Source organism: Bombina bombina, chromosome 3 (genome assembly GCF_027579735.1).
Source record: "Bombina bombina isolate aBomBom1 chromosome 3, aBomBom1.pri, whole genome shotgun sequence".
Lineage (NCBI taxonomy): Eukaryota > Metazoa > Chordata > Amphibia > Anura > Bombinatoridae > Bombina > Bombina bombina.
In genome coordinates this window covers 127310182-127323017 of record NC_069501.1, presented here as the reverse complement: position 1 = coordinate 127323017, position 12836 = coordinate 127310182, and the positions used below count along the sequence as shown (strand labels likewise).

At 41.1% G+C, this 12836-nt stretch overlaps 1 protein-coding gene across 1 annotated transcript in view; it reads right to left on the bottom strand.

Moving 5' to 3' along the window:
* LTN1 (listerin E3 ubiquitin protein ligase 1) overlaps positions 1–12836 on the bottom strand; it is a 297783-nt gene that overhangs the window by 211398 nt on the left and 73549 nt on the right. Inside the window, exons 10-11 of the mRNA XM_053705992.1 lie at positions 5756–6559; positions 5187–5228 (exon numbers count right to left, since the gene is read on the bottom strand). Coding sequence (XP_053561967.1) covers positions 5187–5228; positions 5756–6559 — 846 coding nt within the window. The remainder of the gene's footprint in view (positions 1–5186; positions 5229–5755; positions 6560–12836) is intronic.

Sequence of the window (12836 nt, the reverse complement as noted above, 5' to 3'; positions counted from 1 at the left end):
GAGTTATTTGGTCATAACAAGGGGCGTTATGCATGGCGGCAAAAGAACACAGCGTTCCAAGACAAACACTTGCTACCCACAGTAAAATTTGGTGGATGTTAACTCATGCTGTGGGGCTGTGTGGCCAGTGCCGGTACTGGGAATCTTGTTAAAGTTGAGGGTTGCATGGATTCCACTCAATATCAGCAGATACTTGAGAATAATGTTAAGGAATCAGTCAAAAAGTTGAAGTTACGCCGAGGCTGGATATTTTAACAAGACAACAACCCAAAACACTGCTCAAAAACAAAATTTATGCTTACCTGATAAATTTCTTTCTTTTGCGATGTACCGAGTCCACGGATTCATCCTAACTTGTGGGATATTGTCCTTCCTGACAGGAAGTAGCAAAGAGAGCACCACAGCAGAGCTGTCTATAACCCCTTAACTCCACCACCCAGTCATTCGACCGAAGGCCAAGGAAGAAAAGGAGAAACTATAAGGTGACTGAAGTTTACATAAAAAATACTATCTGTCTTGAATAGACAGGGAGGGGCCGTGGACTCGGTACATCGCAAAAGAAAGAAATTTATCAGGTAAGCATAAATTTTGTTTTCTTTTGCAAGATGTACCAAGTCCACGGATTCATCCTAACTTGTGGGATACCAATACCAAATCTTTAGGACACGGATGAAGGGAAGGACAAGACAGGAACCTAAACGGAAGGCACCACTGCCTGCAAAATCTTTCTCCCAAAAATAGCCTCCGAAGAAGCAAAAGTATCAAATTTGTAAAATTTGGAAAAGGTATGAAGCGAAGACCAAGTCGCAGCCTTACAAATCTGTTCAACAGAAGAATCATTTTTAAAAGCCCATGTGGAAGCCACCGCTCTAGTGGAGTGAGCTGTAATTCTTTCAGGAGGCTGCTGTCCAGCAGTCTCATAAGCCAAACAGATGATGCTTTTCAGCCAAAAGGAAAGAGAGGTAGCTCTTTCCAGCATAGACAACAAACAAAGAAGAAGATTGGCGAAAATCTTTGGTTGCCTGCAAATAAAACTTCAAGGCACGAACCACGTCCAAGTTGTGCAACAGACGTTCCTTCTTGGAAGAAGAATTAGGACACAGAGAAGGAAAAACAATTTCCTGATATTCCTGTTAGAAACAACCTTAGGGAGGAACACAGGTTTGGAACGCAAAACCACCTTATCAGCATGGAAAACAAGATAAGGCGAGTCGCATTGTAAAGCAGATAGCTCAGAAACTCTTTGAGCTGAAGAGATAGCAACTAGAAACAGAACTTTCCAAGATAGAAGCTTAATATCTATGGAATGCATGGGTTCAAACGAAACCCCTTGAAGAACATTACGAACTAAATTTAAACTCCATGGCGGAGCAACAGGTTTAAACACAGGCTTGATTGTAACTAAAGCCTGACAGAACGACTGAACGTCTGGAACATCTGCCAGACGCTTGTGCAATAGAATTGATAAAGCAGATATCTGTCCCTTTAGGGAACTAGCTGATAGCCCCTTCTCCAATCCTTCTTGGAGAAAGGACAAAATCCGAGGAATCCTAATCTTACTCCATGAGTAGCCCTTGGATTCGCACCAAAAAAGATATTTACGCCATATCTTATGATAGATTTTCCTGGTGACAGGCTTTCGAGCCTGAATCAAGGTATCTATGACCGACTCAGAGAAACCCCGCTTTGATAAAATCAAGCGTTCAATCTCCAAGCAGTCAGTTGCAGAGAAATTAGGTTTGGATGCTTGAACGGACCTTGAATCAGAAGGTCCTGTCTCAGTGGCAGAGTCCATGGTGGTAGAGATGACATGTCCACCAGATCTGCATACCAAGTGCTGCGTGGCCACGCAGGTGCTATCAAAATCACCGAAGCTCTCTCCTGTTTGATTCTTGCAATCAAAAAGGGAAGGAGAGGAAACGGTGGAAACACATAAGCCAGGTTGAACAACCAGGGTACTGCTAGAGCATCTATCAGTACTGCCTGAGGATCCCTGGACCTGGATCCGTAACAAGGAAATTTGGCGTTCTGACGAGACGCCATCAGATCCAATTCTGGTGTGCCCCATAGCTGAACCAGTTGAGCAAACACCTCCGGATGGAGCTCCCACTCCCCCGGATGAAAAGTCTGACGACTTAGAAAATCTGCCTCCCAGTTCTCTACCCCTGGGATATAGATCGCTGATAGATGGAAAGAATGAGTATCTGCCCATCGGATTACCCTGGAAACTTCTATCAACGCCAAGGAACTCCTTGTTCCCCCCTGATGATTGTTATAAGCTACAGTCGTGATGTTGTCCGAATGAAACCTGATGAATCCGGCCGAAGCCAGCTGAGGCCACGCCTGAAGAGCATTGAAAATCGCTCTTAATTCCAGAATATTTATCTTTAGGAGGGCCTCCTCCTGAGTCTACAAACCCTGTGCTTTCAGAGAATTCCAGACTGCACCCCAGCCCAGTAGGCTGGCGTCCGTCGTCACTATAACCCACACTGGCCTGCGGAAACACATTCCCCTGGAAAGGTGATCCTGTGACAACCACCAAAGAAGAGAGTCTCTGGTCTCTTGATCTAGATTTATCTGAGGAGATAAATCTGCATAATCCCCATTCCACTTTTTGAGCATGCATAGTTGCAGTTGTCTGAGATGCAAGCGAGCGAACGGAACTATGTCCATTGCCGCTACCATAAGTCCGATTACCTCCATACACTGAGCCACTGACGGCCGAAAAATGGAATGAAGAGCTCGGCAGGCGGTTAAAATCTTTGATTTCCTGACCTCCGTCAGAAAAATCTTTATGTCCACCGAATCTATCAGAGTTCCCAGGAATGGAACCCTTGTGAGAGGAATAAGAGAACTCTTTTTCACGTTCACCTTCCACCCATGAGATCTTAGAAAGGCCAACACTAAGTCCGTGTGAGACTTGGCTAGTTGGAAAGTCGACGCTTGAATTAGGATGTTGTCTAGATAAGGCGCCACTGCAATGTCCCGCGGCCGTAGGACCCTAGCACTTTTGTGAAGATTCTTGGCGCCGTGGCCAACCCGAAGGGAAGAGCCAAAAACTGGTAATGCCTGTCCAGAAAGGCAAACCTGAGGAACTGGTGATGATCTTTGTGGATAGGAATGTGTAGATACGCATCCTTTAAATCCACGGTGGTCATATATTGACCCTCCTGGATCATTGGTAAAATAGTCTGAATGGTCTCCATCTTGAAAGATGGAACTCTTAGGAATTGGTTTAGGATCTTGAGATCTAGAATTGGTCTGAAGGTTCCCTCTTTTTTGGGAACCACAAACAGATTAGAGTAGAAACCTTGTCCCTGTTCTGCTCTCGGAACTGGGCAGATTCCACAATGGCTAATAAAAAAATTGAGCAATGAGTTTCCTCAATGTCAGACATGTTGAACAGGCTAGTAATGAGACAAGCAAGCTTGGAAAACACTTTATTTAATGAAAAAAACACAATTTTCAAAAAACAGGTTAAATTTTAACAGTGTACCTATTAAGCTTTAGGAGGATTGCACCCCAAGTAAATAAGCAATGCACCCCCAAATAACAAAACCGGATCACAAAATGACTAATAACCGGTTTAAACCCCTATTAGCACCTTGCCACAGCTCTGCTGTGGCCCTACCTGCCCTTAGGGAACGATAAAAAGATGTTAAAGCTTCGATTAGGCCCTCAGGATGAATATCAGGGCCTCAGGAGAAGTTGCTTGCTGCTTGCCAGTATAACTAAATGCGCAACAGAGGCGCCAAAATAGGCTCCGCCCACCACACTCCATGTGGCTGGGGCCTACCCAAATCCAAAAAAACCTTGCCTGAAGCCATGTGGGTTATAATAACCCCAATTTAAGCCAAATGAACCCTCATGCAAAAGTCTGAATAAAGAACGTTACTTCCAGAACACCCAAACGTTTGTCCTCCAATCTCTCATACAAACTGAGTGCCCAAATAAATAAACAAAATAAGCCCTTTATGCAAGCTAGTAAAACCTCTTAACCCTAGGATTATTACTTCCCCTTCCCCTAATGGGGCTACTGTCAGCCTTTCTGAGTTAACAAAGTCTCTGCAGAAAAATGACTGAACATACCTCATTGCTGTATAGCAAGAACCGTTCCTCACACTGAAGTTTTCCTGTACTCCTCAGCTTCTGTGGGAACAGCAGTGGACCTTAGTTACAAATGCTAAGATCATCATCCTCCAGGCAGAAATCTTCATCTACGCCCTGCCTGAGAGCAAATAGTACAACACCAGTACCATTTAAAATAAACTCTTGATTGAAGATAAAATAAAAACTAACAGTTTAACACCTCTTCTCTTTACCCTTCCTGCTTAGAGCCGGCAAAGAGAATGACTGGGGGGGGTGGAGTTAAGGGGGGAGCTATATAGACAGCTCTGCTGTGGTGCTCTCTTTGCTACTTCCTGTCAGGAAGGACAATATCCCACAAGTTAGGATGAATCCGTGGACTCGGTACATCTTGCAAAAGAAATCTACTCTGGCATTTATGCAGAGGTACAAGTACAATGTTCTGAAATGGTCATCCCAGTCCCCAGACCTGAATATCATTGAAAATCTGTGGGGAGATTTGAAGAAGGCTATCCATGCTTGGCAACCATCAAACCTAACTGAACTGGAGATGTTTTGCAAGGAGGAATGGTCCAAAATACCTTCATCCAGAATCCAGACACTCATTACAGGCTATAGGAAGCGTCTAGAGGCTGTTATTTCTGCTAAAGGAGGCTCTACTAAATATTGATGCAATATTTCTGTTGGGGTGCCCAAATTTATGCACCTGTTTAATTTTGTTTTGATGCAGATTGCACATTTTCTGTTAATCCAATAAACCTCATTTCACTACTGAAATATTACTGTGTCCTTCAGTTATTTGATAGATCAAAATGAAATTGCTGATCCAAACACCCAATTATTTATAAATGAAAATCATGGAAATTGTCAGGGGTGCCTAAACTTTTGCATACGACTATATATATATATATCAGGTTATTTAATACATATCATTTATAAGATGACACTTTTATTCAATTCAATAACAAGCCTTTAATTCTAATTGACCAATGTCCCTTGGTTGCTTACTTTTAGGATTATTTAATGCGGTTGTACATAATTAATATCAGCTAAACACATCTCTGCAATCACACTTTACTGGAAGATTAAATATTGCTCACCCTTTGAATGATGTGCAGAAGAACACTCCATTTAAAATCCTCCTGTAAAAAAAAATAAAAAAAAGAATCAGTTAACCAAAACTTTCTATGAATGAAAAAAGCAACAAACTATTTCATCTTAATCTCTTCAGCTAAAGGAAAATTAAAGTCAAAATTAAACTTATATGGTTTAAGACAAACTGCTATCAAATAGACATAATTCTTGTGGTACCTTTTATTGAAAAGCATACCTAGGTAGACTCAAGAGCAGCAAAGCACTACTGGGAACTAGCTGGTGATTGGTGGTTATGCACATATACCTCTTGCCATTGGTTCACGGGAAGTGTTCAGCTATGTCCCAGTAGAACGTTTTTGATCTGGAGTTGGCACTTTGTTCTATGCAGGTTTAATAATATGCTCTAATACAAATGTATTTTTTTATGTCACGTTAATTCACTGACAGTATATTGAACGTAATTAGGATATAATTTGTAATTGTATGTGTACTAGGTGGATGCCATTGCCTACACACCTAAATTGGTTTTGGGGGCTGCATACAGCCTTAGTTCAGTACAGAATATGCTCATTACCTTTGTATGGTTATCCAGTAGACCTTTTCTATCCGAAGAGTCACCACAGCAATGCAAGACACTGTATAAGATGTCCACCAAGAAATCAGCTTCTTCCATGCTCTCATCTTTCAACCAAACAATTAATTTGTTATGGAAAAACTGAACTGCTGCATTTTCACCGTTAGATGCAGGCAACTTATCTGAGGATTCTGCATTTGCTGAATCTGTTTCACTACTTTGTTCTAAAAGCACCTGATATACTCTAAGAGATGAGAATGAGCTGAGCAGAGCCGCTAAGAACCTAAGATGCTGATTGGGCCTCTGGTCATTAACATAAACCATGCTCAGTTCTGCCAGTTTGCACACCAAGTCTTCAAGGCGTTCTTTCCTCAGACCAGAAAGTGTAGAAGAACCTTCTGTTTGGGTCTGAACACTTAAAATTGTCTCGGGTTCTAAAGAAGATTGTTCTGGTTTAAGTCCTTCACAAGCCATTTCCTCCTCATCTATAAATCTAATCTTTGCCTTTTTCTTCTTATCAGCTTTGGCTGAATTTTTAGGATTTTGTAGAACCTGAAGAAGTCCAGAAACACCTGCTAATTCCTTCTTACCAGCTTCAATAGCATCAACTTGCTCAACACACACACGTGCTAAGCCATCCCAAAACCCAGACAATATGGTCTTGTGAATGCTAGACAGATTATTTTCATCCTTTGGACTCTCTGCTCGTTTTTCCCAGGAAAGTAAAGTTTCTTCGACTTGGTTAAAAAATGAACTATTTTGAAGTTTTGGATCTTTCAAGGAGGAATCAATGAGAGGAATTAACTAGAAAGTAAAAATAAGAAAGGTGAGCAATTAAGTAACTGATAGTTTAGTCTAGATATTACCTGCTTGACACCATACAATAATTTTATATGACAAGTCCAAGACAAATGTTTTACATATAGATATATGTTTGTGGAAGAGGTTAAATAACAACATTCTTCTGTTTTATTATATTAGCTGTTTATGATCATATTGCTTTATATGTTAAAAATGTAGACTGAAAATCCCTTTTCTAAGGTGCATCATGTAGTCTCAAAGACTTGGCTCAGGAAACAACAGACCTGTTTTTATACTATGACCTACACCTGAAAGCCAATTCACTTTATTTTGAAGCTGATCTAGATACAGTCCTGAATCTGCATTTCCGGCCTCTGCTTGAAGGGATACCAAACCCATTTTTTTTTCTTTCATGATTCAGATAGAGAATGCAATTTTAAGTAAATTTCTAATTTACTCATATTATCATTTTTTTTCTTCTGGTACATTTTTGGCTTAGCACCTGTGTAGCGCTTGCTGATTGGTTGCTACATTTAGCCACCAATCAGCAAGTGCTACCCAGGTTCTGAACCAAAAATGGGCCGGCTCTTAACCTTACATTCCTGCTTTTTCAAATAAAGATAGCAAGAGAATGACGAAAATACCGATAATAGGAGTAAAAGAAAATTTATGCTTACCTTATAAATTTGTTTCTTTTTAGACACGATGAGTCCACGGATCATCTTCATTACTTATGGGATATTCACCTCCTGGTCAGCAGGAGGAGGCAAAGAGCACCACAGCAGAACTGTTAAATAGCTCCTCCCTTCCCTCCCACTCCAGTCATTCGACTGAAGTTAGGAAGAGAAAGGAAAAGGAAAAGCCAAGGTGCAGAGGTGTCTGAAGTTTATAATAAATAATAACCTGTCTAAAAGAACAGGGCGGGCCGTGGACTCATCGTGTCTAAAAAGAAACAAAATGTATCAGTTAAGCATAAATTTTCTTTTCTTTTTAAAGACACAATGAGTCCACGGATCATCTTCATTACTTATGGGATACAATACCCAAGCTAGAGGACACAGATGATACGTAAGGGACAAGACAGGGAACCTAAACGGAAGGCACCACTGCTTGAAGAACCTTTCTCCCAAAAACAGCCTCAGCCGAGGCAAAAGTATCAAATTTATAGAATTTCGAAAAAGTATGAAGAGAGGACGAAGTTGCAGCCTTGCAAATCTGTTCCACTGAAGCTTCATTTTTGAATGCCCATGAGGAAGCAACAGCCCTGGTGGAATGAGCCGTAACCCTCTCAGGAGGCTGCTGTCCAGCAGTCTCATATGCAAAACCTATGATACTCCTCAGCCAAAAAGAAAAAGAGGTAGCCGTAGCTTTCTGACCTCTACATTTCCCAGAGAAAACTACAAACAAAGAAGAAGACTGACGAAAGTCCTTAGTCGCTTGTAAATAAAATTTTAAAGCACGAACAACGTCCAAATTGTGCAGAAGACGTTCTTTCTGAGAAGAAGGATTAGGACACAAAGAAGGAACAACAATTTCCTGATTAATGTTGCTGTCTGAAACAACCTTAGGAAGGAAACCTAGTTTAGTACGTAGAACTACCTTATCTGAATGGAAAATAAGATAAGGTGAAGCATGTTGCAACGCCGAGAGTTCAGACACTCTACGAGCTGAATAAATAGCAACAAGAAACAAAACTTTCCAAGATAACAACCTAATATCTAAGGAATGCATAGGCTCAAACGGAGCCCCTTGAAGAACTTTGAGAACTAAATTCAAACTCCATGGAGAAGTAATTGATTTGAACACAGGCCTGATCCTAACCAGGTCCTGACAAAATGATTGTACATCAGAGACCTCTGCCAGGCATGGTTGTCTTTCCTCTTACGCTTGCCTTGCAACATAGGAAAAGCAGACAACGCATCAGAAATTGTGGAAGACATAAGCGCAGCTATGTCCTTAAGGTAACTCCAGCAGGAGCTGGAGCAGAAGTACAGGGCACTGCTTGTGCGGGCGTTAAAGTTTGGGACGCTTGGGGAGAAAGCTGCGGCATACCCTGATTTTCGTCATTAGACTCCTGAGAAGCATCCGTTTTTGAAAAATTTTGTTCATGAAACATTTGTTCTCTATAACTTAAAACCCTCTAAATACATGAGGGACAAAAAGGAATAGGAGGTTCCACATTGGCATCCAAACACATGGAGCAAGTAACATTTTGCACAGCTCCTATATCCATACTGAAAAAAAACAGCAAAATAACAAACACAAAAAAAAGAATCTTTTTTTTTTTTATTTAACAAACTGTTACTGTCCCTTTAAAAATTTAAACTAAACGTTTTTAATGCAGGGAGAAAAAAATGTTTCAAAAAGAAAGGCAAAATTTAGACATTTTACCTTAACTTAAATAATTTTGACTAAAACGATTCTGTGACTTTAAATTTTAAACAGAAACTATTTTCCTGCTTTAAAGAAAAAAACACGTATCCTCAGCTAAGAATCACAAATTCACAAGTTCAGACACCTCTACGCCTCAGCAGCTCTGCTGAGGCGCCTAACTGCCGACCGGTCTCACTGCAATGTCCCAGCGGAGCAGAGGATAAGGACTCTTAGCGCTAAAAACCACTTGCTTTCAAGTTTATTGCAAAACCATGCAGTTCTATTGCGACACGTATTCTCCTTGTTTCCTTGAGAAGTAAAGTCGCCCCACAGCCAAACCAGAACAGCTCCGTGTGCCGGACAAACTGAACAACTGCGCAGCGTAATATCAAGCGCGCGAAAACATAGCCCCGCCCATCGTGGGCGTTATACTACACACAACCCGACCGGCTTCATTTTAGATAAATAAACCGATAGGGAAGAAAAATCTTAACTCCCAGCCCCAGTGCCTGTACTTAAGCTGTCAGAAATATACCCTCCAAACATAGAGAGCCTGAGTCCCATCATAAAGAGCCCCATTTCTGAGCCCTATATGAGATAGTAGCAAAAACAAAGTGCCCACTTTCCTCTGAGTGTGTAAACCTTCCCAGAATAAAAAAGTCAGCACTTACCTCAATGCTGCCCGACAGCAGGACAGCCCAACAGGTTTAAGAGGTCATCTCCCTCCTATGGCCCTGTGGAAAATGATAAGGCCTGAGTTAGACTTGCTTAGGCCATCAGGATAAGGGCAGCATAAATGTATGGGAGGCGAAGTGAGAATAATGTCCCACCAGTTCCCATTGCTTTAAAGCCACCAAAAGCCCTACTGAAGAGACTGATATGGACTATGGCTACACCCTAGGACAAAGCAGCACAATCTTGCACTACTTTAAATATAATAAACTCTTGATTGAAGAATCTATTCTAACACCTCACTTTGCCTCTTCCTATCACTAACGTAGGCAAAGAGAATGACTGGAGTGGGAGGGAAGGGAGGAGCTATTTATAAAAGAATTTGTCATAAAAGAATTTGCTAGCTTAAGAGCCTTAATTCTGTCTAAAATGTCCTCTAAACGTGTCTCAACCTTCAGAGACTCTTCCAGGGCGTCAAACCAAAAAGCAGCTGCAGTAGTTACGGGAACCATGCAAGCTATAGGCTGTAATTTTCTTTAGAAGACCCTCCAATTTTTTATCCATAGGGTCTTTAAACGCACAACTGTCCTCAATGGGTATAGTTGTACTTTTAGCTAAAGTAGAAATAGCTCCCTCCACCTTGGGAATCAATTGCCAAAAATCCTGCATGGTGTCAGATATAGGAAACATTTTCTTAAAAGTAGGAGGGGGGAGAAAATGGTATACCTGGTCTATCCCATTCCTTCTTAACAATTTCGGAAATTCTCTTAGGAACCGGAAAAACATCAGTGTAAGTAGGTACTTCCAAATAGTTGTCCATTTTACACAATTTTTCTGGGGGAATCATGATCGGGTCACAATCATCCAGAGTCGCCAGAACCTCCCTGAGCAATAGACGGAGGTGTTCCAGTTTAAATTTAAAGGACAAGACGTCCAAATCTATCTGAGGTAATACATTTGCTGATTCTGAAAGTTCTCCCTCAGACATAAAATCCCTGACCCCCATATCAGAACACTGTGAGGGTGTATCGGAAATAGCCACTAGGGCATCAGAGGGTTCAGCATTTCCATCAGAACCCGGCCTACAGTTTACCTTGCAAAACTGGCAGTTTAGACAATACCTCTGTAAGGGTAGTAGACATCACTGCAGCCATATCTTGCAAAGTAAAAGAATTAGACGCACTAGAAGTACTTGGCGTCACTTGTGCGGGCGTTAAAGGTTGAGACACTTGGGGAGAATTAGGTGGCATATCAGACAGAACATCATCTTTAGACACACTTTCATTACCTAAAATGTAACCTTTACAGTGTAGGGCCCTTTCAGTACAAGAGGGGCACAATGTAAGAGGGGGTTCCACAACGACTTCTAAACAGATAGAGCATTGACTTTCTTCAATGTCAGACATGTTGAACAGGCTATGTAACACCACAGAAAAGTTAAACACTTTATTTGAAAGTATAAAACAGTTTAACAAAAAAACGGTACTGCGCCTTTAAGGAATTTTAAAAAAAGCGCAAAAGTTCTGCAAAACCGCTAAGAATTAAACACAGATGCACAAATTTTTAGATAATTCTGCCCTAAAAAGCATCCAGATATTGCACCCCAAGTAAGGACAGTTAAACAAATTATTTAATAAGGATAATGACGTTTTGACTAAAACTCTTATCAACGTTTATTCGCACCTCGCCACAGCTCTGCTGTGGCGCCTACCTGCCCCCAGGGATGTTAGAAGACACTCCAAATCACTCCGGTACAAGAGTGATTAGTTTGGGCCCAACCGGAGCTGAATGCTACTGCCTGTGACTAAGGAAACTGCGCAACTGAGGCGCGAAAACAGGCTCCGCCCATCTACTACAATGTATGCTAAGCTCAAACGCAGCATGAAAAACATCCCAAACAAGGCATGTGGGTATAACAAACACTAAAAACGAGTGCAGTATTAGCCATGTGGACCCCCAAAAATTAAAAACCACCAACTATAACATATGTTAGATTGCTAATAAAACGTTAGGCTGCCCCAGTGTCTCACCATGCATTAAACCATACAGGATCACAATAATAACCTCTTTCACTGAACAGAATTACTGCTTACCCCTTCCCTCTATGGGAATTATGTCAGTCAGTTCTGATACATCACAGTCTCCTCAGAAATAATGACTGCACATACCTCAGTGCTGCTTACAGCAGGAAACGTTCCCCACACTGAAGACTCTTCTGTTCTCCTCAGCAATCTTGTGGGAAAGCAAACATGGACCTCAGTTACAACTGCTGAGATCATCAGACTCCAGGCAGAATTATTCTTCTATGTTCTGCCAGAGGAAAAATAGTACACTCCGGTACCATTTAAAAATAAAAAATTCTTGATTGAAGAAAACTAAAACTACTATTTTAACACCATATAAACTTTACCCTTCCTATTGCTAGCATAGGCAAAGAGAATGACTGGGAGGAAGAGTTAGGGAAGGAGCTATATAGCAGCTCTGCTGTGGTGCTCTTTGCCACTTCCTGTTAGCAGGAGGAATATATCCCACAAGTAAAGGATGAAACCGTGGACTCAATATATCTTGTAAAAGAAAAGGAGATTCACAAGAAAGAGCAGATAATTCAGAAACTCTTCTAGCAGAAGATATGGCCAAAAGGAACAACACTTTCCAAGAAAGTATTTTAAAGTCCAAAGAGTGCATAGGCTCAAATGGGGGAGCATATAAAGCCTTCAAAACCAAATTAAGACTCCAAGGAGGAGAGATTGATTTAATGACAGGCTTGATACGAACCAAAGCCTGAACAAAACAGTGAATGTCAGGAAGCTTAGCAATCTTTCTGTGAAATAAAAAAGAAAGAACAGAGATTTGTCCCTTCAAGGAACTTGCAGACAAACCCTTATCCAAACCATCCTGAAGAAACTGTAAAATTCTAGGAATTCTAAAAGAATGCTAAGAGAATTTATGAGAGGAACACCATGAAATATAAGTCTTCCAAATTCGATAATAAATCTTTCTAGAAACAGAATTAATTGCCTGTAACATAGTATTAATCACTGAGTCAGAGAAACCTCTATGACTAAGCATTAGGCGTTCAATTTCCATACCTACAAATTTAATGATTTGAGATCCTGATGGAAAAACGGACCTTAAGAAAGAAGGTCCGGCCTTAATGGAAGTGGCCAAGGTTGGCAACTGGACATCCTAACAAGATCCATATACCAAAACAACCTGTGAGGCCATGCTGGAGCCA